Source organism: Typha angustifolia, chromosome 9 (genome assembly GCF_048772165.1).
Source record: "Typha angustifolia cultivar Huaian chromosome 9, ASM4877216v1, whole genome shotgun sequence".
In the NCBI taxonomy this organism is placed as follows: Eukaryota; Viridiplantae; Streptophyta; class Magnoliopsida; order Poales; family Typhaceae; genus Typha; species Typha angustifolia.
The window spans coordinates 2,943,438-2,969,819 of record NC_133247.1 but is presented as its reverse complement, the minus strand read 5'-3'; the positions used below and the strand labels follow the sequence as shown (position 1 = coordinate 2,969,819).

The following is a 26,382-nucleotide window of genomic DNA, read 5'->3' as shown; positions in this document are numbered from 1 at the left end:
GGAGTGATGCGTGCCACGTGTCATCCGCGACTCTTTTCTATAAATCCCTCAAAATATCCTGTCAATCCCCTTTATGAGAGGTTTTCTTTGGTATTGATACCAATTCCATAGTTGCTTAGCAACTTTTCCAAATATTATGCAGTAGTCAGACGTGGCAATGCTAGAAGGTACAACGCAAATAATCTTATATTTAGAATTTGGTGTGCCAGTCTGCTAGAGACGTGAAACAAATACCGGTTGCAATGACAACTTACTTGTTTTGATAACTTAGTTAAATCTAAATAATTTAATAGCAACTCGTTACTACTTCTTGTTGAAGAGAATAGAAGGTGGCAACTGGAAAGGGGAAGAGAACAGTGGTCTCCATTTGTCCAGAAGCGGGCGGGCGACTTCTGTATGCATTGACGATAATGAAGGACCACATTTCATGTCAGGCCATAAAAAAAACTCGGTGAGAGACGAAACAAAGAGAGAAACACCAGATAACAACACTGTAAGTGTACTTTAAGAAGCCAAATGATCCACAAGCCTTAGAGGCACTCAATATTTCAACGGGTTCAGTAATTTACAGGCAACTACAAGCCTACACGAACAACAACAGTGCTAATATTTTAAATTACCTGAATACAAGTGCGCAGTATCCCAGATTAGGAGGCAGTGGGCAACAACAAAGTAGATAACATTTATACAGCCGAAAAAAGATTTCGAGAGTATTCTGAGGCAAACCACTTAAAAAAAGGTACTCATCTCTCCAATTTCCATAACTGGACTATTCACATGGCAAAAGAATCAAGCATTTATTTCTGAATTGCACTGATGCTCCCTATGGCAGCTACGCCTATTCCAGAACATACTTGAGCAGCTTGTTGTATCAGGCCCGTGCTCTTCCATTTTCTCCAGCTCTATCAGAGTATGCTGAGAGGTTCGAGGGGATTGCACATGAGTTTCTCCTTGGGTTTCAAGAGAGGGACATGGACCGTCGTCACAGGTGCAGGTTGGAATGGAAACCAAAGGGAATGGACTGCAAGTGAGTGGACAGACAAGTTCTGAGGAAACTGCTGCCACACGGTTCTTACGGATATCAGATCTAGAGCATGTTGCAAGTGTGTCCGCGGAATGAGGATTTAGGATGCATGGGTTGCAAAGGCTGAGTGCCAGGTTTGATCTGAGCCCTTTTGCTGGGGTACTAGGTAGCTGAATGAAGGATATTATGCCATGTCGACAGAGAGGGCAAGGGATTGATCCGGTAGGGCCAACCAATTCAGACTGGATGTTGCTTGTTGAGCAAAGATAGAGAGCACATTTGACACAGAGTTCATGCCCACAGCCTGAAGAAACAAACAGGACATATAAGGGTGGTAGACAGTTACCCATTGGTTTGCGTAAGATCAGCATTAGTAGTAATGCTATGGACTATGAAGTGCACACTGCCAGAAGTGAAATGTTAGAAGTCACATGAAGGATGACAGTTATTATAGATGTAATAAATGTCTAATGCAATCATATGCAGCACTTAATAAGATGGCTAAAGACATAGAAGAGATTTGTAATGGAAGGCTTTGTTTCACCCTAGCTATTAAGTATAGTATCCAACAAATTCTACCTAATGATTTATTCTTACACTTTGCATTTTGTGTTGGATCATGCTTTACAAGCAATAGGTTGTCAGTGCAGTTCTTCATTAATGTCTAAGTGTGCAAAGAACTGCGAAACTACTTATAGCCCTCTAGGCTTTGTTTCACCCTAGCTATTAAGCATAGTATCCAACAAATTCTACCTAATGATTTATTCTTACACTTTGCATTTTGTGTTGGATCATGCTTTACAAGCAATAGGTTTTCAGTGCAGTTCTTCATTAATGTCTAAGTGTGCAAAGAACTGTGAAACTACTTATAGCCCAAGGAGGAACACGAATAATGAAATGGTCAATCAATTGAGTTAGAAAAATATATCTCTGGAAAATGCAGCATGGGACACAGGAATTGCTGTATATCTCCCTTGATTTCAGTAAAAAAGTATGGCCTAAAAAGTAAGTTTTCATTAAATACTTTGTGTTGTTCAAAGCATCCGTACATTTCTATAGAAATTAGAGTGGACATTTGGCATACTGTTCATCTGCTAACAGCATTATTAAGTGTTATGAGTCATGATGCAGATCAAGCATTTCGAGTAGGCTCTAGCAAGAAGCAAAAAAAAGGGAGATCATGCTCTAGGTACTTTTTCTCATACTTCTGTCTTCCTATTTTGCTCTTTTTTTCATTTTATTTGTGTGGGAAGGTACGCCTGTGTATGCAGGGGATGATGCTCTAGTTCAGAAAAAATGAATCTCACCTTCAGCAGCTACAGCACAGGCTCTTTCAAGGCAAACAGCACAGAGATCGCTATCATCAGAAGATGCAGCCAATGATTGGAGCCCACATTCTCTGCACACAAGCATATATATATATACGAGTATTAATTTTCTAGTTAACCATTTCCTTTCAACTAGATTAATTATCAGTTTGACTAAACAATAGTATAGCTCTGGTAAAAAGAACATCATATTTAAAAATGACAACTTTAAATGCTAGTATTGGTGCAACAAAATTTAAAAATAATTATATCAGTATCGATGTTATAATATTGAATTACTTAAAACTCTCTAGATTCATATACATTCTGCAAACTACTACTACCCTACATACAGAAAAACAGATGAGAAATTTGATACTATTTGTGATACTGATGGGTTTAGGCAGAACTCCATAGAAGAACCAACTAATTATGCTAATCTGATATCATCTACTGTTACGAACCAGATGTGGTCGGATCTTAACATCTACTCAAAAGTTCATTCTTGTGGGCTACAAAAGATCAACTGTGCAGCAAAATCAAAGCTTGCTACCTTTATGAGAAAAGGAACAATGACAGTTCTTAAATTGGTGAACTAGAAAAATATGACAAGCAAATGAACCTTTGATCTAGAATATTGTAATAACATTGCAGGTAGATATGAACCAACATGACAAATAATAAATTTTTGATGGAGAGCTTTGGCATTTATACTATGTTTATTAGCACTAAATGTTCCACCAAGTATGCATAAGAACCAACTTTAAGGGTTTCCATCTAGTGTAGTATATTGTGTGTTAAACTAAATTTGGATTGAAGATTCATCTGCAGCTATTTCCACAACATGGAACTTAATGAGAACAATATATATTAAAAATGTCTCTTATTGAGGGAATTGCATGTACACCTTCTTATTCGAAATCCATTATAGTTATGCAGTAAAATGCGGTTACCATTACTCGGCTGTTCTTTGCGATGACAGGAAATACAGAAATAGAGTGAAAGATCAAAAACTTGCCTCGCTATATCAAGTATGCTCATAAGGGGCAACGAAAGATAGCTAGATGGAGGAAATGTTGGAATGATCGAGTTAGAATTGGGTGATAGTAATTGTTCCAGCCAATGACGTCCCCAAATTCTAGCAACATCATGTGGAAGCCACCTGAAGAAAGGGATATAATTAACAGATTAAAACAATAATCAAATGACTTCGAAGAAAAGAATAAGGAGAGTCAAAGATGTGAATTTTAATATACTAAGAAGGAGTGTTTACCCATTGCAATTCAATGTCAACCTGCTAGCACCTCTAGCTAGTAGTATCTATAAAAAGAGACGGCTTCCAATCATTTAAAGAGTAACTAATGCCACTGATAGAACGAGTACAGACAGCTTCATTCTGAGATATCATATAATGTAATACTAAAAGTTTTACCTGGCAACATTTGAGATTCCCTCCACAAGCTGCATAATGCAAAGGGGTACTTCTAGCTCCTGCTTAATAAATGAAAATTAGAATTGTTTTGATAAATGACATAGGTAATACCATGATAGCAAAAAGTTTCAACCACAATAAGAATAGTAACAACCTATAATATTCACTGAAGTGCCGTAGTGAAAAGTCACCACCGAGATATTGGCACCTAAATCAAGCAACAACTGTACGCAATCAAAGTAACCATTCAGAGCCGCCATGTGGAGAGCTGTAATGCCTCCATCAGCAGCCCTGTTAATAAACTTGGCGCAGGCACTGCAGCAAACAAATGTCCCAACTTATAATTAGTATCTAAAAATTAGAAACAATGAGATATCTACCCGTTAAAGAACGGAGAAACAAACATACGACTGATTAAATTTCCGCCCCGAAGAGGAATTAGGACTGGTTCCCTTGCTCTCCTCTTTGTCACCACCATCCCCCAATGAAGAGCTCTCTCCCAGAGGAAAACTCGGGACAAAATCCGCAAGCAACAGCCTAACACACCTTACATGGCCACCTCCCGCAGCAAAATGCAACGCAGTCCTTCCGCTCAAGTAATCCGTTCTAGTAACCTTCAAAAATCAACAAATCCATCAATTCCCTCTCCATAGCAAAACAACAAACAAATGAACGGCGATGTACAGTCACATACATTACATCTAAACAGCAGAAGAGTCTGCACCACCTCCCAGTGCCCATAGCGGCAAGCATGCATCAATGCCGTCTTCACCGATCCCCAAAAAAAATACAAAGTCCCATCATTAAGTCATCAAAATTGCAACTTTTGACGGCTAATTTGGAAATCAAGATTACCTGACCACAGTAGTTCCTCGAATTCACCTCGGCACCACTCTCCAGCAAGAGAGTAACAATCTGAGCAACATAAGTTACCAATCAAGAATCGGCAAACATATCCAAAAGAGATCAAAGAAAGAAGAAAGTATTGAGACCTCGTTGTGGCCTTTGGCGGCCGCGAAGTGCAGAGGGGAGTTGAGGCCGCCAAAAGTGGAGTAGCGTGCGAGAGCGGGGTTCACTTCGAGAAGCATCCGCGCCTCCACCGCGTCCCCGTCCCTCGCCGCCGACACCAGCCTCTCGCCAGAGGCCGAGCACCCCAAGGAGTTCCCCATCGCCTAATTCCAAACACAGCCGTTCAGAAGATCCGATCAGCGCGACTACGGATCTCCAAGCATGCCTCTCCTCTCCTCTGCCGCGAATGAGAGAGAGAGAGAGAGAGAGAGAGGGAGAGAGAGAGAGAGAGAAGGTGGGTTCTCTTCGGGCTCTCAAGGGGGTGTGAGAGAGAGAGAGAGCGCCCGTGCCGTGGTGCTGTTTCTGAACCCGGTGCTTCGATCCACGTCGACGCCAAGATTCGTGCGATTAGAAGTGAGAAGGACCTTTTTTTACCAAACTAGCCCCACACAAACTTATTTACCCAAACAATTTAAATTAAATACATCGATTATCATCTAATAATTTCGATGAAAAATACTACATTCATCAGTATTTTGCGTAAATTATATACTGTTGATTTTGTTCCAAACAAAAAACGGGGTGGAATATTATAAAATTATTTCCTTAATCAATATATATTTCAATAAATTAGAAAGATTTATCATATTATACTAGAATAAATATAAAAAATATTAAATTTAAATCTGAATAATATAAATATAAATTAAATCGTCTCACTCCAGTCACATATTTTCTTATATTTGATAATCAGACAAATTGCCAATGAAGTCAACATCTTATACTTACAATAAATAAATAAATAAATAAATACTATTGGCCTTTTTATATCTCAGGTTAGACTATTATAAATAAAGTATATGAGAAGATCTAATAACGCGATCAAATACTGGAGTAGAGAGCCTCTTGTGGGCCGAGGTTTTGGGCCCACACGGTAGGCAAAGGGTCTGGTGAAATGGTTGACTTGTTTTCTGTGAAAGGTGGGGCCCAGTTGGGTGATGATGTTTAGAGTGTCGTTTCGTCAACCGAGTTGAGTACAGACAAAGGTTTAAGCTGCTCAGATAAGTGTCAGCTTTATGCCTCCTCTTATTCTCGATAACAAAGCCCTTATTCTTGCACATATCCTTCAAGTGAGCCAAATCAAGATAATACCGCAGGAATAACTCATCCTTCTATCTATACAATGCTTCGCCAAAAAAATATTTACAATCCTTCTATCTATACAATGCTTCTCCAAGGAGTTTGAGACATATCACCAATTCTCAAGGATTCTATCATATTTCTCTATGACAGTCTACCGGCGATGATATTTATAAGTTCTTCAACATTTAGTCCCAAAATTAATTGCTCCATGCCTGCTCCTGCTGCTGCTGCTGCTGCTGCACGCCTGGTCCCTTCACATAAAGGCAATCTATTAGCATCCCAGAAAATCATGCCCTCTTCTCCCACTCAGTGGGTCAAAGGATCCATCAGCGTTCGCCTTGGTCAGTGGGGACTTAATATGACTCAAAGGTTGTCATCAAACCTTGTCCCACAGTAGAGAGACGTGCTGCAGCAAAGAAAGACGACATCATCTCGGATCCAAGTTTGCTAGGTAGAGAGTACCGTCATATATGTAGATACTATAATATTAAAATTGACTTGGTTAGTAGGATTGATGGCCAATGATTTCTACCTTCCAGCTACTCCATCTACCTCCAAATCTTTGTAGGATTTCTGAACCCTTTCTTCACCCCTGCCTTCAGATCTGTGTAGCAAATTAATGCAACCAAAAGAGTAATAATACCTTGGCCCAGCTTTCCACAGTGAAGTCACATGGTAAAGGTACATAAGTTAGGCTTTAGATTCTATGGACCCGTTCTCAGATCCATAGATTCTTTCAGTGTGGCATTGTTTACAAGTAAGTGTTTCTGATGTATCTGATCCCATTGCGTGTTACAACGGACAATAGACACATGACAAACAGCATGAGCATTGAGCAGTAGAGGATGGAATCAAAGATTGTTTCTTCGCCAAAGAGCAACGAGTGGTTCCACCTATCGGAAACAAAGGTTTCTGTCTTATTAGAACTTTTAGGTATACTTTCTTTTTGTAAGAAAGACATTAGTTGATAGCTCAAGAATTTGAGTGAACATTCTATATTTAAAACAACAGATGGAATTCATGATCAACAGCTCTGTTTTAATACTGTGTTAACTTACTAATTAATCTAAAAATTAGCTACTGCAGGATGGTAATTTTTTTATCTTTTATAATCTAACCAAATTTGTGCATGAAAAGTTGTGTAAGCTAGTAGGGCAGCAAGCTGAGATAAATTCTGTTGGTCAAGAAGCATGATCAGTTTATAATTTGAAAAAAATAATATTTATAGCATAATTAATTTATATAAATTTTAATAACTTGTGTTACATTATATGTCATTTATGACCTATATAATTTATTTAATAAATTAATCATGTTCATATATTAAACATTTTAACATGTTTAATAAACGGATATTGTTCAAATAGCCTGACTTAATAAAACAGACTGATAGTCATGTACATAAAATCTTAGAGGAGTTCTGTAATGGAATTACTTCAAAATTAATTTAGCTGTACTCATATTTTTAACTTGCATAAAAACTTTATACTTGTTTAGAGCCTTTAGTTTACTATAGTGTTTGAGTAGAAACTAGTATAGGGATTTAATAATTTAGAAAATATTTCAGCAAAGAATTAAAATATCTTTTGTAGTTGATGGATAATAAGAGGAAAGGAAAGAGAAAAAATTGGAGAAATTGATTGGACCGGTAATCACTTAAAATAATATCTTTTCAAAAGCAAAATAATAATATATTTATTAGTAAATATAAAATATTAGATGGAATAGGAAAAGAGATAGACGTATATATTAGTTAACTAATATTAAGTTAAGTTATTTGATTACTATACTAATATAGATCTCACTATATTAAAATAAGTTTACTTGTGATTATTTCACAACCAAACATTGGTTCTTTGAAGGAAATTAACATAATCTATCTTATGGAAAACAACATTCAAGATTCTTGACCATTGGGTGCACAAAAAATTGCAGGAACAAATTGGCACTTGTAGTTAGTGTGATATTACAGCAGGATAGTATATCTCACATAGCATGATAGTATATCTCACATAATAGAACAATTCAACGTAGCTATGCAAACGGCTCTTCATCCTTTTTCATGTTTGGATGGAGCCAACTCGCTATTGACTTCTGCGATAAAGCTCCATGATGGACTGATTACTTCTTCTATTTTGCCTTTGCATCTTCCACCTACAGCCTCCACACTGATAGATAGTGGATGTTTGCAAAAGGCATGCGTGTTTCTTTCTACTAACACCAGAAGACTTGGTACTACTATTCTATGTCATCATTTCCTCATGTGTTCAGGAATAAGACGCTGAACCAGTTCGGGAGAAGCACCTTCAAGCTCTGTGTACACATCAGATAATGTGGTGACAGTTTTAAAGGCAGGGTTAAGAAAATAGGAGTCGAGCAAGTAATATAACTTGAGACATAACTTTGAAGGTTGTAAAGGTTGTCAAAAAGTATTCCAGGCAAGAGGTACACAAGTTATTACCTTCAGTTGTGAAATTAAATAGAGGAGGAAGGGGCCGTCCATCTGGCAGGCGGGTGTTGGGGTCTCTCAACTCATCAAAGAATGGATGACCACAAGCCTCCAACTGCAAAATTCATCCATTGATTTTCTACTAAATACAAGGCCTTGATACTAGAAGAAATATCTATTTCTCTCTCAAAGGCCAAGTAACAATTGAGAATTTTAGAAATGAGTTAAATTAGTCATGTGTGATTTCAGATTATTTGCCATTTAGCTGGGACTAGTAAAATGCAAATGAAAAGTATAGAAGTCTGCAAACAATAGATGATGGCATATAGTACAAGCACAATAAATTTGGAGCATGAGTTACTCTTACAGCTGTGCAACGCAAATTTGGGGAATACTGGAGTAGCCTTGATACAAGGTCAGCAGCCTCAGGTGGCAAACGCTTGTGGAATAGCTAGAAAAGAGAGCATTTAGTTAGCAAACCGTCGAAGTTTGCATGAGCTCCAGTACTATAAATCCACTGACCTTGTGCCATGGATGAGCTTTGATCTGCGGGAATTTGTATTCTGTATAATTTGGATTCATACACTTAATCTCTTCTCGTGTTGGAGTACCTAAAATCTTGTTTAAGAAGACCAATCAATTGAAAACAAGTTAATTCATCTTACAAAAATTAATGAGAGTTGGTATGCAAAAATTTGATAGTAGACAAAAGACCTTAATGATTTCCACCAGTTGATCAACACCACTTTCTCCAGGGAACAAAGGCTGCAAACCGATCATGATAAAAAAGTGAAACAGTTAATGAAATGCTTTCATTACGTGATACCTATCAAGGACTAAATTAGTATATTAATAGACAGTATAACTAAGCACGATATTGTTATATGGATGGGAAGTACAATGCTGGAACACCTTCGAACTGCAGAACTATTGATGTATAGCATAACAGAATATGCTATGTGCAAAAATTATCATGAAAGTCCAGTCACTAAATGGAGGTAAGGCCCTGCATATTAGCAAGTTAATTGCAAAAGAATAAACAAACTAGCGGTAAGCTTCCCCCAAAATCGCATCCCTAGGATCCCTGAGTGAATTTTGTTTTTGTTTCAAGAAGAAAAAAATGTCAGTAGTATCGTAGCATGCACTACTTGCAGGCACCAACTTAGTAGCACTAAGTAGTAAGCACATCATATTGGTAAAATTGCTGCATAGTCATCAATCATGAATCATAACTAATGTAGTGCCAAAAGAATGAATGGTTTGTAATGTGTAACTATGAGATGAAGAAAGAAACTTAAGCAGATAATCAATAAAAGAACAAAAAAGGTCATATTACCAGATTATCCTACCTGCCCTATTAGAAGCTCAGCTAAAACACAACCAACTGACCACATATCAATTGCTGTAGTATATTCTGTAGCCCCAAAGATTAGTTCAGGAGCCCTATAGTATCGTGAGCAAATGTAAGATATGTTAGGCTCCCCTGGAACCTGAAATTGCACAATTTCATGTCAAATCAAATAAAGGAACCATATCATGACCAAAAGCACAATATAACATACCAATTTCTTGGCACTCCCAAAATCACAAAGCTTAACTTGATGAGTATGAGGATTGACCTGCAACATGAATTAAATTACTAAAATATGTAATTTACAACAAACATTCAATATGACTGGTACACAAAGGTTTCCACTAGCTTGCAACTTGCAAGCCAGAGTTTGCTTAAGGGGAAGCCAACATAATAAACTAATTATCACCCATTTGTATGCTGGCAATAAGATAGAATTTAGAAAAGAGGCATAATACCCTGTAAGAGAAGAAAACGAATAAGAGTAATACCAATAAATTTTGGGGCTTTATATCACGATGGCAAACACCGGCAACACGATGGACATAAGCAAGAGCACGACAAATCTATAACATGAGAACATCAAAAGGTATAGTTTCAGAAAATAAATAATCTGGATAATTCAAATGACTTATGATGGAAACAATTCAATGATGCCAAGCACAAAAAAAGATGATGAGTCACCATAAACCTGGTATGAGTACAACTGAACATATATAAGAGGCATATGCTGGTTCATCCGGTTGTAGTACTTTGTGACACGATTAACAGTCTCAGACACGTATCCAAGTACGAGATTGAGGTAAAGTTCGTCTTTGTGAGTGGTTGAAAAGAAATAATGCTTTAACTGAACAACATTAGGATGGTCAAGCATTTGCATAACTTGGAGCTCCCTGTTCTTATATCTCTTATCTTGCAGAACCTTCTTGATAGCAACAGTTTCCCCAGTCTCGACACATTTGGCCTGTGTAAGATGGCATTAGATATGCAATATTGAAGAGAGAAGGCCAAAGCAAACCGCCGAAAAGTAAAGCACAAAAGTGAAAATCCATGTTACAAACCTGAAAGACTACACCGAATGAACCAGTGCCGACCACACGTTCTGCCATGTATGAGATTGTCTGACAACCAATAGCAAATATTTACTATCACCGCAAGGAGGTTCCAATTAATCAACAAAAGTTCTCACATTGGAAAAAAGACATTGGATCCAAAGTTTGCTAAAAATCAGATTTCTTGCATACTAACATCATAGATAAACAGAAAATAATGAACCATTCAAACAAAAATATTGAAGTTGATTAAACTTCTTTAGAAACCACGAAATGAGCATTTTTGTATATGACTAGACCACGGCAAAATCAGAAAATGTTGTCAATCCATGCTGGTTACAGTGGACAATCAACATACAGGAATCAGCTGTTAAGTTTGTGAAATGGAAGGCTAGTGGTCAACTGATCCATGACTGTTAAGAGAAGAGAAAGAAGCATATCATATAAGTTAAACTTTGTCCGGCAAAATCAAATCACCTGTTTCGGCTGCCCATTTCGACCACCTATTGTAGTTGTAATTATCTGACCTGTTTCTGTTCCGTTTCCATTTACCACTGTTCTCTCCATCTCCTACAGACAATCAAAAGTATGAACTAAAAGAGAATGAAAATAGAAATATTTAACTAATGGAGAATATAATATGTTAAAGCCTTAAAAGAAGGGAAACAATGGAGATGAACCTTCTTGTCAGGGTCGTCAACCTTCTCATCTCTTATTGTCATCTCATTCATTTCCTCTGGGAGCTGATCAAAACATGACTCTTCAGTTTTCACGGGAGGATTCAGACTAGATGCGTTTCCATCGATATCCAGATGAGATGATGAAGTTTTCTGATCTACAACTACAGCTTTCTCCCCAACCAAATGTGGTTCAATAACGATATCTCCTAGACCATGCTGATCAAACTTTGCTCTTTTCGTACTAGAGTCTCCACCCTTACATGAAGGTAACAATGACTTTTAGAATGCATAACAGCAAAACCAATTCCTGCTTTCCTTTTTCTTTTCTTTTTTCTCTTCAATTGAATAAAAACAAATATTCTATAATATAGGTAAGATCGGTTGTATTGTCTAAAATAGATGTTTTCAAAGAAAAGTAGCAATCAGTAACACGCCTAAAAAAGTTGCAAAGTCCAATCAAAGGAAGCTGATTAAACGAATCAACCAATTTGTGGAAAGATATAGCTGAAATTGCTGTGGTGACCTTTATGACGAAGTTCTTATTTGTTCACCACACCCAAGATAAAAACAAAATAAAAAGATATGCACACACTTTTTATGTCACATATACACATTAGACTGTCAAATATTATCTCAAGTTTCAACAATAATAGCATCGAAGTTTTTTTTTTTAAGAAAGATAACTATTTACATTTTAGAATGTAATTAAACTCAGGTATCATTTATGCAATAGCGCCACCATAGATAAAAATTATCAACAGGCTATCATAAAACATAAGCGACCTAATACCCAACAAATATCAAAGCAAAGACACCAGCTTTTAATACCATTGCTCCCTTAATTCATTAACTCACTTTAGGTAACTAACCACATTATTGCGACAGTATATATAGCAGCAATCTATGGCATGTTAAAAAAAAAAAAACCACGACTCTTAAATAGAACGATGTAAACAAACTAATCTTCAACAGCATTAAAACCGTCTCAAACATCTTACTAAATACAGAAAACTACCATGCCAAAAGCATTAGAAATAGAAGAATTAACAAAAATATAACTCCTCAATCTCCATCCAATATAAAAGATTCAGGAAGCAAAAGACGATCAAGATGCGTTTCAGTCGAGATTTAGAAAAAACAAGAGCAGGGAAACTCACGGGATCCGAAATGGAGGATCGACCGGAAGCAATGCTCTTAAGCCGCCGCATCATATGCATCCTTCTCCCCCTCGGGAGATACCCAAACTCAAACCCTAACCCTAACCCTAACCCTAACAGGAGTTTTCAGAGAAGAGAAGAAGCCCCACTTTCTCCTCCCTCCTCCCCCATCACCGAGCTCGGATCGTAGAGAGAGAAAGAAAACTACTTCCCTCCTCTCCTGTCCTCTGCTCTGCTCTCCTCTCCTCTCTCTCTTTGTCTACCCCTTTCTTTATTTTTCCTTTATTTGTGTTCTTTTCTTTTCGTCACCAAGTATTAAAATAAAATAAAAAAAGCTTTCTTGGGCTCCGCCAGTTCGCCGGTCAAACTGGGAGCCCAAACCCAATCATTTCACCTCCATTAAAGAAAGCAAGAAAAGAAAATTATTCTACCTTCGTGACGGTAGTCCGTGACGTGGATTCTCTCCATCCGTCCGATCGTCTCTCGCCAGGGATCGGACGGTGCAAAGGATGGTGCGGGATTTCCGGCTTCTTGTCTTCGCTTCCGCCTCTTTTCTTTCGTATTTCTTTACTTTTTTAAGGCCTTGCTCTCTCTCATAAGCATGCGTGAGAACCGGTCTTCGAGATTGGAGGGAGAATGTGGGTAAAAGATACTAAATCTCGTTTAGACTTCAATTAATAGAAACGTTTAGTTTAAGCCCAAATTACATTTCACACCGTATATTTTTATGGATTTACGTTCACATCCTATCTTCTTAATATTCTTGACATAGGAGGGTATTTTCGAAAGAAAGAAATAATCCAATGCCTATAAGTCGTGCAAGTCATTTGTTGAGCAATGGCTGGCTTTGTATAGATATGAACTAAATAAATAAAATCTAAATTATTTTTTTTATATTGTAAAACTAGCGGTATAAAAGATTATTTTTATTTATTTATATGTGAATCTGTACTCTACTCTTCTTATGAATTGGTTGATTTGATTCAAAATTATGTATACAAATATATTTTATATCCATGTCTAAACTAGCAGATATAAATGTATATATAGCTGAATCCCCCCCCAAAAAAAAGTATAATAATTTTATCACTATTGGATCCGTTAAACAATGAAATTAGTGAATCTCCACCAGTTAAACTTCATACGAAAGCAGAGCCCATCAAGGTTCAAAATCTAGGCCTTTGTTGTATCCATTTTATGAATGGATCTAAAGCTAAATTGGGGCCTAATACAGAGCCCAATCTATTGTTTATTGTAAGAATGGGTTTGGGCTATTAGGCCTATTAGCCTTAACTTGATGAGCTCTTGAGCAAGAAATCAATGGCAACCTATGCCACTAACAGACAAACATCCTGCATCCAGATGGGATGCAAAAGGTATTAATCTATGAGTCATATCTTTCTTCTCAAGTTTTTTTAAAAAAAGGAGAAAATTTATCAAAAAACATCGTACATTTTACTTCTGTTATCATTGACATACTATAATATAAATCCTTATAATTTACTTTAGCACCTCAAAGATACTATGAGTTAATTTTCACCTTTAGTTTGATCTTTAAAAACCTTATTCAAAGTTAGTTAAAGTCATTTAACATTAATAATTAATTTAACAAATTACCTGTTCCTTAAGTAACCCAACAGTAAAGTGTTTTTAAGACATCAAAATTAAACCAAAATTTACTGCATTCTTTGATAAATTTTCCTAGAATTTATCGAGACGTACTCCCCCCTTCATCGATTTTGACGAGTTTTTTTACATATAAGCCCTCGAATTATGCAACAATGATGCTTTGGATCAGAGTCGAGACCTCCCACCCGAGGAGCAGAGCATGTGCGTTGCAGTTGGAATGTCTCAGACGAGTACGCGGAGTTCGACCGACTTCCCTTTCAATGTTAGGAATCAGTAGCTTTCCTCCTCTCCGTCGCTTTATCTCTCTGTGATTACTCTGCTGCCCAGATGTGTTATATAAACTTAATTCATTTTGATCAATAGGGAGTATACGTGAGGTCCAACTCTGTCACAATATTTGTTATTAAAATGGGCGAAATTGTGAGCTATCGCATTATTTCCTCTACTAAAACAGCAAATGTATGCATGAGAGGGTAATTCGTCGCCAGTTCCTTTTGCTTCAATGATGATAGAGTGAATCATCATCGAGTCGATGAAGACCCATGTACTAGGGTTTTCAATGAGAAGAATTAGTGAGGTCATTTAGCCATGAAAAGACCTACTTCTCTCTGATAATTGGTTAGGTTATTTTAACTCCCGTTTGTGTCTAGTTTATTATTATACTTATTCTAGATTTGTCACTAAATATCAAATTATTCTTATTTTAAATTAAACATATTTCACGAGTAAGTTAACTAAAATTATATTAAAATCCTCTTCAAATATGCAATTATACCTCAATTTTATGTCATATTAAAAATAATTAGTAAATTACTATTCTAAATTATTATTTTTTAAAAATGGTGCCTTAGATTATAATAATGCTTTCAATCTTATATTAAACGAGTTATATTTTGGCTAATGTGTGAAGATTAAACAACCGCATACATTGATTCTTATGCAGACTTACCCGGCGGCCGACAACTACCTTGTAACTCGTAAGCACCAACCAAACGACTGTCCATAAAGAACTCTTTATTTTTATGCGGAACCATCCGCATAATCATTAAAGCGGTCATAGTCGTTGCACTATATAGTTATCTTCTTGACCTTCGAGACTAATAAAGGAAAAAAAAAGACTCCTTTGTTTACTCATCGTACTTGAAATTAGGAGAAATGTCTTCTACGATCGATATCGAGAGAGGCCGCGCCGCTACTAGATCTGGGGGGGCCGGTGGCGCGAAGGGTAGAGGCGGCGCCGGATACCCCAATGGGGCCGGCAACGCGTCGTCTGCGCCGTTCTACTACGATCCGGGGTACGTGGCGGACAGGGAATGGACCTCGTGGGTGATACCCATGTTCGTGGTGGCAAATGTGGCGGTGTTCGTCGCGGTGATGTACGTCAACAACTGCCCCGCCCACCCCAACCCCTTCGGCTCCTGCGTCGCGCCGTTTCTCCATCGCTTCTCTTTCCAGCCGCTTCGCGAGAATCCACTCTTTGGGCCGTCCTCCTCCAAGTAAGGTTTTTTTTTTCCTGATTAAATGGCTCTGTTTGTGCCTGAATTGCGATAAAGTTGCGAGTTTTGGGTTCGGGTTGGGATTTGTGGTAGATTTGGTGAAGACCACTTCGTTTCTTGTCTGAATTTTTATGGGGGATGTAGGTTTTTGGTGAAATGGTTTGGGATAAATGGATCTTAGCTTGATCTTTTGTCTGTTCTGAGCTTTTCCTGGCTCAGATTTGAGCGCAATTTCAGGATCTAGCCTGTTCCTAGATCGTAAGTCAATTAACTGGTCCGTCTCCTTTAGCCTGCCTTTTCGCTTATAACTTTCGGTCAAAATTGGGGCGTCTTCAAGAATAATTTTGGTTGTTCAAATCAGATGCTGAAACTTGTGAAGTTGAATTCGGTGTTTCGATGCCTACAGTAGAGATATACACTAGTCTCTCTGACGAATTTGGGCAAAAATAACTTAACATTTGTTTTTTTCTTTTCAAAACCTGATTCAGCTTTTCAATCATGATTCATTTCTTTTGTGCTTTTAAGAACTGCATTTATTGGGTGATCTTACTGTATTTTTCTTTTATTCAAGCATATGAGATACTGAAATGTAGGACTATTTGTTTCAGATTAGAGAAGCTGGGAGCACTTCAATGGGACAAAGTTGTCCATGAACATCAAGGGTGGAGACTTGTTACGTGCATTTGGCTGCACGCTGGTGTTGTACATCTGCTTGCTAATATGCTAAGCCTTGTTTTTATAGGAATTCGCCTTGAACAGCAATTTGGATTTGGTAAGCGTCATACTTTTCCTGTTGTTTGCCTTTTGGCAATTACAAGAATAGCCTGCATCTCTGTCATATGCATCAAAAGCAAAAGTTGGACATTTTTTTACCGTCTGTGGCATAATATTCATATGATAACTCTTTGTTGTCTAATTGGCTTTCACCTTTTTGAGCATCCACCTTCACGCTAATAGGAAATTCTTGGCCAGAATGTATGTATTTGTGTTTCTATTTATAATTTAACTCTTAAATCATCCAAATATTGATGGCAATTTGTGAAATATCAGAAGTTTGAATTGCCCATAATTCATTGCCTTTAGCTTGCTTATTCGGATACAACTTTGGGACAAATTTGGGGCGATTTCCAGAACAGTTTTGGTTCAAATTAGATGAGAATTTATCGTTGGGGAAGAATTAGATGGTGAAATTCCTGAGAAAACAGAATTTGTTTGTGTTATGCTCCCTTAGAAACTTTACACTAGTCCTGAGGGATCCATCCTGAATGATCTTTGCCTGCCTGGTCTCTTGCAGTGAGAATTGGGGCAATATACCTTCTCTCTGGGTTTGGTGGTAGCGTCCTCTCGTCTCTCTTTATTAGAAATAGTATATCTGTTGGTGCTTCTGGTGCTTTGTTTGGACTTCTTGGAGCCATGTTGTCAGAGCTTATAACTAACTGGACTATATATACCAATAAGGTGGATCCATTTTCTTTATTATTTTTTTATTATTTGAAATTTACAAGCATTTTGTCTTAAAGCTTAGAAAACTCACTTCATTAATCTGATTTTGCAGGGTGTTGCTCTGTTAACTCTCTTGTTCATCATTGTGATTAATCTAGCCCTTGGAATACTGCCACATGTTGATAACTATGCCCATATAGGAGGCTTTCTGACTGGTTTTCTTCTGGGATTTGTTCTGTTGATACGTCCTCGATTTGGTTGGCTGGAACACCACAATCCCCCACCTGGGAGTAAAGCCATGTCAAAGTATATGGCATATCAGTACATCTTATGGTTTGTCGCACTGATCTTGCTTATAGTTGGGTAAGCATTTCTGTTCATTTTTTATTAACATTCTGTGCTCCAGAGAATGTGGTACTCTTAACTAGAAGTTCATTGTATCATAAGCTGTTTCATTTTGGCTTTTGGGCTTCATGTGATGTGCTGTTAGTTGCACGAAATTCTCTTACTCTCTTGGCAAACTTGACCGCCCGATGTGTTTGCAAGTTGTTCTTCAACTTTTCCTAATTATCTTAGTAATATGATAGGAGAATCATTGATATATGCATGGACATGTTTTTCCAGAATTTGTTTGACAAAACTCATTTAGTAGATTCTTACAAAGAACTGTATTATTTGATCAAAGGACAACATTTGCTTGGGACCAATCCAGTAGACCTTTTGCTTTACAAATACTTATCCATTGAAATTGATTTTTGGACTCAAAAAGTATGGATTGGAGAAATTAGATCAGCAGTTAAATGTCAGCTAGCTGCAGATTTAAATAACTAACAGACCACGTATAAAGTCCACTGTGTTAGGCCTATTTTCTTGTATGCCATACTATTGTACTATGCAATGTATGTATGTACTGTGAAGAACATTAATCGTTTCTTATAGACCAACTGATTTTGGATTTATAAAGCTGTTTAAATCAGGTTGTTCAAGGAAAACTTAGGAGTTAGGAAAAACAAAACAGACATGAAATATTTAGTGGTGCTGGTGTTGGAATACCATCTAGATCTTAGAATACCATTTGCAGGTCTCATTCATTGACTAGTTTGACATGATGTTCGCTAGGCCAAGAATCTCGATTATTTTGGTTTGTTCTTTGCTACCAACTATGATATCAGTCAGGTGGACTTGTATTCAATCCTTCTTGCTACTATTGTGCAGATTTGTGATTGGGCTGATAATGCTATTCAGAGGAGTGAACGCGAACAATCATTGTCACTGGTGTCACTATTTGAGCTGTGTTCCTACATCAAGATGGAGCTGTGGCAATTAATTATGATTGACACTTTCACCCTCAGTGTGGAGTAAAAAAAAAAAATTAAGGTGCTACTTAAGGGCATCAGAATGTCATTGTAATGTGAGAATTTGATATTGATTGTAATTCTTACTGTACATAACTTGGACAAGCAGAATCGATTAGTTTCAGATTGTTCTATTACTTATTCTTTTTGTCACTCAAATCGAGCGATCATGTAGTTTATTGACTTCATTCTTCATGTTTGAATCTCTCAAGACCTGTACTTTGACAAGTATCTTCATAGGCTTTTCCATTACCTTATAGTTTATTATTACTTCCAGTGAAAGGTAAGGAATGCTTCCGCTCTCCTTCAAGCTTTATTGGGCAACGACACTGGGCCTTGATCTATCTTTTGTGTGTTTTCTACCTTGGGGTTTATATTAGAAAGGAGGCAGGTTGGTGTATGGCATAGATTATGATGGAGCTATTTAGGAATACCTAGTGGTTTGGATTAGATATGTGTAGGCCACTTAACAAACCTCAATTCTATAAAAGAAGTGACAAAAATTAATCTGACACAGATAATTTAGCTGCTAAAAGGATTTAAATTTAGTTTAACAAGATTAAGGTCATAAATAAATTATTTTTTAACTTGATTATTAAACGGGTTGTATTCATATTTATTATATTAGTCTATATATTATAATTGGAATAATCTATAAATTTAATTTGGTCGGAATGGTGTCGTGGTGTAGTTGGTTATCACGTCAGTCTAACACACTGAAGGTCTCCGGTTCGAGTCCGGGCGACGCCATATAATCACTAACGTGATGGTCATTCTAAGAATTTTTTTTTTTTTTAATGACGTGGCTAAATTGACTTATAGTAAATATGCATATAATAATATAATCTATATAAAAAGTTAAAAGCACTTGGAAGAGACAATCAAGTCCGGTCGACCGTTTAATCCATCCTGATCCAGACCGAAGCAGCACGTGGCCACATGGGTGGGGATACTGAAATGGGGTTCCACCTTCCACGCCGCGCCGCGAAGCGCACATGAACCCTCTTAGTCTCTTACTAATAATACTCCACTATAATTAATGATCCTAATTATCTTCATTAGTATTACTCATAAGAATTAAAATTCAATCCAAACACCCCTGGGAGCTCCGAGTCCAAGCCTCCAAGGGCATAAGCACATGGGAATGCCTTCGCTCCAGAAGCTACCATGTTAACAAATAGCATCAAAATAGCCCTTAAGTTTAATAAAAACAAAGTAGTTCTTACGAGATGTGTCCCATCTTTTGTCTCTTCTTCACTACCTTTCTATAAATAAAAACAAAATACCCAAACATGCATATTGTGCATTGCATCTGGATCCTGGATTCTGGATTCATAGCTTCTTCTTTTTTTTATATAAAAAAAAGGAAAATTATTTACCATGGTTAAGTTAATCATGTTCTCCTATTAAGTTTGATAAGAGATGAGAAGTAATTAGTTCGTGAATAAGAGAGGATTATGGGCCGACCAAACCAAATACATTGCTTTGTATTAATCATTGGAGAATGTCGTACGATTATTAGCATCAATGACAAGGTTGGTGTGATAGCTAGAAATAATACTGTCTAGTTGGAATGTGACTATGATTAATGTCTGTTCGGCTCCTAAATTAATTCAGAAAACTAAATATTTTTTTATTTCTAATTAAAATTAAAAATATGAAACTAATTAGTTGAGTTTGAGACTTAATCTTAAATCAAACAAGGCCTTAGGAGTGTTATTAATACTATGATTCTATGAACCATATATATATATATATATTGAGGTATAGTATTATGATAATATTTTCTTAATTTGAAAAGAAAGATAATGATTACTTAATGCCATTAATAGCACTTCAACCTTGAAGCTTTTTATTTAAATGGGAATGGTCCATGCTATCGTAGTAGTTGGAAAATGGGTAGATAAAAAGGTTGAGCTTCACATGCGTTCATATGTTGTCGCTTGGACTAAAGTACTGACCGAAGACTTGGTCAATGAAGATTCCTCCATTGACTATATATATATATATAAACAAATAGATTCATATTAATAATGCTATTAAAAATATTTACAAACACTTTTGATGTTCATTGATAGATTTTCTCACTATCCCACAATACTTACTATTAATGAATATGATAGTGACACATTATTTTGTTTATAGTATACTTGTAAAGTGCTTGTAAGTATAATATTACTCTATATATAATGATAATTATACTTTGGTTCTTTAATTATCATCTAATTTTATATTAGTTTTCCCATTATATTTTGTGATAGTTTTTTTCGGGACAGTCAATGGCTTCATTTTATTACAAAACAATATCTATCTAGGATAATTAACGTTTTATATTAGTACATCTAACTAAATCACATATCAACGTAACACCACTAAAAATTGTGAGAAAAAAACAATAATAGCACAATCAAACACATCATAACACATTCAAATAATAACATAATTTAAGATAGTTTAGGAATATCACACCTAGACAAAATATATCAGACCAAAAGAGACATTAACCCTTTTAATTATGTAAAACATCTAAAATGCCCGTTTAACTTTTTTTCATTTAAAATATTATACGGCTGTCAATAATCAGTTTAAGCTCTTAAAAAACTATTTTATCTCATTTATAAAAGAAATTGAATTTAAGAATTAAGATAGTTATTTGACGATTTAAATTAACATCATCAATGAAAGATATCAGATAGTTAAAGTATATATATATATATATATATATATATAAATAGTGTTAGCTTTAGATGAAACATACAATAGTTACAATTTGGTCAGAATGGTATGATTGTTGTTAAGTGCTTAAATTTAACGTATAAGAGATAAGTGTAATTTATCCCTCAAAAAATAAAAAATCATAGAAAACATAGAAACAAAATATATTAAAAATTCCCTCCATATAAAAATAATAGAATAAATGTAACAAATAAGAAACATAGCACACCTACTCATTTCTCTTATCTACAGTGTTCTTGGAGTATTACTGTAAGAGGCATATGGTGTGAGAAAAGATGACCACAAACAAATTTCTTATGTTAGCATATGTATATGGCAATGTACCAGAGGTATCTTTTCAATAGGTCATAAGTTAAGAAAGGAGGTAGCCCTATAAAATTTGGTCACAATATATGTTTTCAATAAAAAAAAAATTATATATTATTAAATATTAATTTCATGTTTATATTAGAAGAAAAAAAGAGTTAACTATTAAATTACAGCAGTGACGTGTCCTCAAACTATAGCTAAAGAGGGCAGTATTTAAATTGTAGTTCCAGTTGTAAGTTGCCAAATCATTAGAGCTTCCTGGCAAAATCTCCGAGTTGTATTAACCCCAGCTATCCAATCTCTTGGGAAGAGGTAAAAGTACCAGAATTCGAATCAATTCAAACTAGCGATCAGTGCATGAAAAGATGCCAAATCTTGTGGAATTTCCAGACGCATCTCAGAAAGGATTGCTAGGCTAGTTTAAAAGTCCGAAGGTTGATGGAGATATCGTAGAAGACTACAAAAAAACAAGCCTAAACGAAAAGAAACATGACTACTAACAGTGACGATAAATTCCAAGGGGTCAAGAGGTTCTGGACTGGTCTAAAGGGCACTTGTCTTGCCGCGTCCAATCATCCCTTTCCTTCACCAACTCCATTGTTGATGGCTGCCTTCTTTAACTTCCTCTCCCTCACCAACCAAATACTAATGCAGCCATGTCTTTTTCCCCTTAGATTTGTGGCACTTTGTGACTGGTAGTGGTCTCCTGCTTTCACTATAAATGCCAACCCAAATTTAACACATTGATTAAGCATCAAATTTGGCATCACGAAAGGCCGGCTATTGTAGCTCGACAGTCATTCTATCCACTTTTGCATCACAAAGTTTACCACCCGCAGATTAGATCTTGAGAGAGAGAGAAAGCTAGAGTGGAGATAAAATGCACCGACTTACATTTTGTTCAGAGGAACAAAACCAACCTCCTGTGATCTACTACGGGCCCCATTAGATCGTTGGATTTGGACTACATATAGATCACGTTCACCCTTGGAGACAAGAAAAGCCCAAGCCAAAGGTGCCAAATTAGTTGCTTAAGATATAAAATGATAAACATTGCATCATTCGGACCATTTCCTGGGGACAAGTCATTCAAGGCTTGGATAGTCGATCCAAAAACGTAGCATACCCGGCACTCACCGAATCCACCCATCTCCACCGACACCAACTCGTATTATAATATTTATCTACCCTACTAACACATCCCAAAATCAATACCTTTCTTTAATTTATCATGACATCGTACACATTTGTCTGTGTGTTAGCCAACAGTATGTGTGTCCTTTGGCCGTTCTTCTTGGAATAAAGCAACCACCTGGAAATTAAATGGCAAAGCATTGGCATTGATAGCAAAACATGACATTCTGATTACATGAGGAGGAGGAGGACAATTTACTACCACTAGGCACTAGCTAGAGAGGGATTGCAACAAAAGGGGGTGGGGGAAGTTCTAAAACGAAGGATAAACAAAACATCACATTGGTTGATTAATTAGTATATCTGATAGGCATTCCTAATCTATCCAACCTCCCAGATCCTGGATAAGCCTTGTTGGCGAACTTGGCATGCAAGGAGTTCGACTTCTGTGCACCTGGGAGCTTCTTCACCGAGCCAGACTTCTCGTACTCAGCAGGCCTTTGCTTTGGTGCACTCTGAGACCTAACCTTGGCCCTGGAGGACTCGGTGTTTGCCATGTAGCTGGGGTAATCTGAGAACCCGAATAAACTGCGAGAGCACTCGCTTTTCGAGGGTGTGAACGGCCCTCTCCTCGAGCTACCAGGGCGAGAAGTGGCGGAGTAGTAGTGGGGGCTCTCGCTGATCTCTGCGGCGTCGGCCGGAAACCTAAGTGGGCTAAGGGATTGCCTCATATCCACAGTGGAAGGGCTCCGAATGGATAACTGTGCAGTTGTCGAGTCCTTCGAAGGTGAGTCTGGCACAGTTGCATAGCTTCGACTATTAGAGCAAGAAGACTGCATGTTATTGTGATTACTTCGCCTCTTGGAATTGAATTGAGGCTTTCCAGGGTCCACTTCCAGGATCTTTGCACTCTTATCATCATCAATTGCGGCACTGGTAACCTCCTGGTTATTCCAGTACCTCTCCTCTATCCATCGATCTAACCAATTCCACCCGGAAGAATGTGATCTCTCTCGATCAACTGCATCAGCACCAGCTGACTTGGACGAATTCCTCTATATACCAAAAACAATCGAACCAGTTAATAAAGCACCACCTAAAATTATCACAATCTGCTAGGACTATATCGAAAATAAAATTTTACCACGAGCGACCCAGACCGATCAGACTTCGACCCATTTGTTCGAGTACTATGTTCATATTTCTCCGGGGTTGGAGGACCCTGGAGAAAAATAAATAAATAAGTAAAAAAAATTAAACAAAAGAAGACGTTACATCGAATGCTTATTAATTAAAGAAGATCAAACGTTACATACCGGGTGACTACGTGTGGACTTATCGGGACGAACCCTCTCGGATCGGATGGCTCGGCAAGCTCGAGCCCGAGCTTGAACCCGAACCAAAGCCTGCATGCATCTGAGCGTCTCGGCTGCTTGCTTTCTTACAATATTGCCCCTGACCAATGCCTGCAGCTTCACCAGCCCTCTCAGGGCCTTCAATGCCCTCCTCGCCTGCACACAGCACAAATGTGGTAATATTAGAAGAATCCTATCCACACCAAGAAATTAGATTCCCCATGTTCTTCCACAGTGATCAATAAACTTAGTTTGGGAGACAAGAGACCAAGGGTCTCAGAGATAGTTATAAAATATACAAAAGGGTGCAGAGAGTTAAAAGAAATTAATATCTACGCCTCCGAGTTCCAACTGTAGTAGCCATTGCAATTACCAAACGTGGAGGGTAAGAAGACGACGACGGACAACAGCCAACTACTCCATAAGCCGTGCACTTAAATGGACCGCGTGGGAACGGAAGGACCCCATCTACCCTTCTTAGATTATTCCGCTTATACTTACCGTGAAGGAGTTTTTAACCAGGGAAGTTCCGAGTTAAAAGTGAATTAATGTGCATTAAGAATGGAGGGATAAGGAGTGGATAAAAGTAGTATATTTTAGGAAAAGCGGAGCGGGTATAGGGAGTATAGCCTTTAGGTGAAACGGCAACTCGGAGGTGACAGGACCCATTCGAATCACGCGATCCAGCTCACTGGCTATTCTTAGGTAAATCCCCATTTGGTTATCCGGACGAGAATAAGTCCCTCGTAGGGAAATATTGGATTTTTAGGGATAAAAAAGTTTGATGTTATTCTAGAAATTAGGAATAAATCGGAGCTCTGGAAGAGAAGGCTAACCAGATATCCACGGAATGCGGATTGGATCTTAACCGCCGCCCACTCCTCCCGCTTCCCGAATCCGACGCACCTCCCGCTGCTCGTTAGCCTCACCACCGCGGCCGCCGCCTGCGCCGCCGCAACAGCAGCCTCCGCCACGGCGGCGGTCGCCGCCGCCACCGCGATCGCCCGTTTGCTCTCCTCCTCCTGGTCCACCCGCGCCGTCTCCGCAGCCGCGTACGGCCGAATGACCTCCCTGTACGAGACCTTCCTCTCCTCCACCGCCGCCCGCATGGCTTGCTTCTGCTGCGGGACCTTCTCCTTCTCGCGGAAGGATTTCCCGAAGCCCCATCTCTTCTTCTCGCTCGGGGGCCGAGACGCCTCGGGAGTCGTGCCGGCGCTGGAGTCGGACTTTCTCCCTCCTAGGAGCCCCCGGAGCCACCTCGCGGCGCGGCCCATCTTATTCTCACCGCTCCTCCGCCCGCCGTGACCCGACGCGCTTCGCGGAGTAGCCCATGGCCTCAAATTTGAGTTCCCCCTCGCCCCCCCCCCCCCCAAAAAAAGAGCGGGAGATTTGAGAAAAAGAAAGGGAAGAGGAGTGGAGAAAGGTCAGCGGAAAGGAGAGGAGAGTGATGGAAGAGATGGGGGAAGAGAGAGTCGAGGGAGTCAGAGAGGTGCAGAGCAAATAAGAGTAGTGTGAGGGCGGCCTCCTCTCTATATATAATAGCTTTATACTATTATACTTGTCAAAAAGGAGAAATGGGATCCCGTGTTCCGCCGGCCTAGGATATGATGCATCATCTTTATCAAATTACAATTTCACCCCTATACTTCTTTTACGAAGGACCAGTCAATTGCATGATTTGCATCACCTTATAAAATTGCATTGCTCTTTTTCATATTATAATTAAATACACCTTAAAACAATTTATAATGTTAATATTTTGTTAACATATTCTTTAGCTTATTTTTTTTTATTAAAAAAAATATTTATGAGATTTGCATTTTTCTAAAAAATAAAGAATTTAAACCATAAATTTACTAAAATGTAGGGCGTTATATGCAAATCCTCTTTTTGGTCGACCCGTAGCACTGACAACTGTTCGCTGAGTGGTCCAAAGGAAAGGGCCTGTTTCTCTATCCTTAGCCGTCGGATGTCGATCCAACGGTGGTGGTGCTTCCGCTAGGTGAGCTGCGGATGGAGACTGTTCTCGTACGGGTTCAAACCCAGTTTGACACCCAAAGTACATTCCGGTCTCTGGAAATGATCTCTTGCTGGATATGGGCTCAGCGATCGGACGGTCAGCAATGGATCGATTGGTGTAAGATGAGATCGGCAACAACGTGGGGCCCGGATGCGGGCGTGTAATAGCTGGGCGGTAGTGGTGAACGTGGCGTAGTAATCGTGGGGCCCAGGAGTTTGTTGGCCAATTGAGCGAAAGCGAACGGTCACCCGACACGGATAAGTCTACAGCGAATAAGTTTATATCCTGGATAATAGATATCG

General features: G+C 38.1%; 4 protein-coding genes and 1 non-coding gene across 5 annotated transcripts; 2 read left to right on the top strand and 3 right to left on the bottom strand.

Moving 5' to 3' along the window:
* Positions 1-590: 590 nt before the first annotated feature.
* LOC140767401 (probable E3 ubiquitin-protein ligase XBOS33) lies at positions 591-5,110 on the bottom strand. The gene is made up of 10 exons (XM_073107289.1): positions 4,756-5,110; positions 4,619-4,678; positions 4,458-4,529; positions 4,172-4,377; positions 3,918-4,078; positions 3,764-3,822; positions 3,605-3,651; positions 3,350-3,493; positions 2,332-2,423; positions 591-1,328 (listed from the first exon to the last, which is right to left on the bottom strand). The coding sequence occupies exons 1-10, from the start codon at positions 4,930-4,932 to the stop codon at positions 790-792; spliced, it is 1,557 nt and encodes a 518-aa protein (XP_072963390.1). The 5' UTR covers positions 4,933-5,110; the 3' UTR covers positions 591-789.
* Positions 5,111-7,832: 2,722 nt separating this feature from the next.
* Positions 7,833-12,877, bottom strand: LOC140767323 (shaggy-related protein kinase epsilon-like). The gene is made up of 13 exons (XM_073107182.1): positions 12,604-12,877; positions 11,447-11,701; positions 11,244-11,336; positions 10,776-10,835; positions 10,406-10,678; positions 10,206-10,280; positions 9,926-9,982; positions 9,713-9,853; positions 9,078-9,128; positions 8,886-8,981; positions 8,731-8,814; positions 8,376-8,478; positions 7,833-8,227 (listed from the first exon to the last, which is right to left on the bottom strand). The coding sequence occupies exons 1-13, from the start codon at positions 12,661-12,663 to the stop codon at positions 8,166-8,168; spliced, it is 1,410 nt and encodes a 469-aa protein (XP_072963283.1). The 5' UTR covers positions 12,664-12,877; the 3' UTR covers positions 7,833-8,165.
* A 2,471-nt stretch (positions 12,878-15,348) lies between these two features.
* LOC140767852 (RHOMBOID-like protein 2) lies at positions 15,349-18,667 on the top strand. The gene is made up of 5 exons (XM_073107926.1): positions 15,349-15,728; positions 16,337-16,500; positions 17,023-17,186; positions 17,284-17,534; positions 18,387-18,667. The coding sequence occupies exons 1-5, from the start codon at positions 15,388-15,390 to the stop codon at positions 18,496-18,498; spliced, it is 1,032 nt and encodes a 343-aa protein (XP_072964027.1). The 5' UTR covers positions 15,349-15,387; the 3' UTR covers positions 18,499-18,667.
* A 535-nt stretch (positions 18,668-19,202) lies between these two features.
* Positions 19,203-19,276, top strand: TRNAV-AAC (transfer RNA valine (anticodon AAC)). The gene has a single exon. It is a non-coding gene; the product is annotated as a tRNA-Val (tRNA).
* Positions 19,277-22,884: 3,608 nt separating this feature from the next.
* On the bottom strand, positions 22,885-25,571 carry LOC140767570 (protein IQ-DOMAIN 22-like). Its single transcript, XM_073107535.1, has 4 exons — positions 24,897-25,571; positions 24,022-24,216; positions 23,850-23,927; positions 22,885-23,760 (listed from the first exon to the last, which is right to left on the bottom strand). The coding sequence occupies exons 1-4, from the start codon at positions 25,332-25,334 to the stop codon at positions 23,056-23,058; spliced, it is 1,416 nt and encodes a 471-aa protein (XP_072963636.1). The 5' UTR covers positions 25,335-25,571; the 3' UTR covers positions 22,885-23,055.
* Positions 25,572-26,382: the final 811 nt, after the last annotated feature.

Coding starts and splice junctions, on each gene's coding strand:
- LOC140767323 (XM_073107182.1), bottom strand. CDS start 12,663: ATGCATATGATGCGGCGGCTTAAGAGCATTGCTTCCGGTCGATCCTCC. Junction 11,702..12,603: donor GATCCTCCATTTCGGATCCC/GTGAGTTTCCCT, acceptor CCTTCATGTAAG/GGTGGAGACTCTAGTACGAA. Junction 8,982..9,077: donor AACTGGTGGAAATCATTAAG/GTCTTTTGTCTA, acceptor TTCTTAAACAAG/ATTTTAGGTACTCCAACACG.
- LOC140767570 (XM_073107535.1), bottom strand. CDS start 25,334: ATGGGCCGCGCCGCGAGGTGGCTCCGGGGGCTCCTAGGAGGGAGAAAG. Junction 23,928..24,021: donor AGTCCACACGTAGTCACCCG/GTATGTAACGTT, acceptor ATTTTTCTCCAG/GGTCCTCCAACCCCGGAGAA. Junction 23,761..23,849: donor ATCGGTCTGGGTCGCTCGTG/GTAAAATTTTAT, acceptor TTTGGTATATAG/AGGAATTCGTCCAAGTCAGC.
- LOC140767401 (XM_073107289.1), bottom strand. CDS start 4,932: ATGGGGAACTCCTTGGGGTGCTCGGCCTCTGGCGAGAGGCTGGTGTCG. Junction 3,652..3,763: donor GGAATCTCAAATGTTGCCAG/GTAAAACTTTTA, acceptor CTCTTTTTATAG/ATACTACTAGCTAGAGGTGC. Junction 3,494..3,604: donor TTGACATTGAATTGCAATGG/GTAAACACTCCT, acceptor CCCTTTCTTCAG/GTGGCTTCCACATGATGTTG.
- LOC140767852 (XM_073107926.1), top strand. CDS start 15,388: ATGTCTTCTACGATCGATATCGAGAGAGGCCGCGCCGCTACTAGATCT. Junction 16,501..17,022: donor TGAACAGCAATTTGGATTTG/GTAAGCGTCATA, acceptor GGTCTCTTGCAG/TGAGAATTGGGGCAATATAC. Junction 17,535..18,386: donor CTGATCTTGCTTATAGTTGG/GTAAGCATTTCT, acceptor ACTATTGTGCAG/ATTTGTGATTGGGCTGATAA.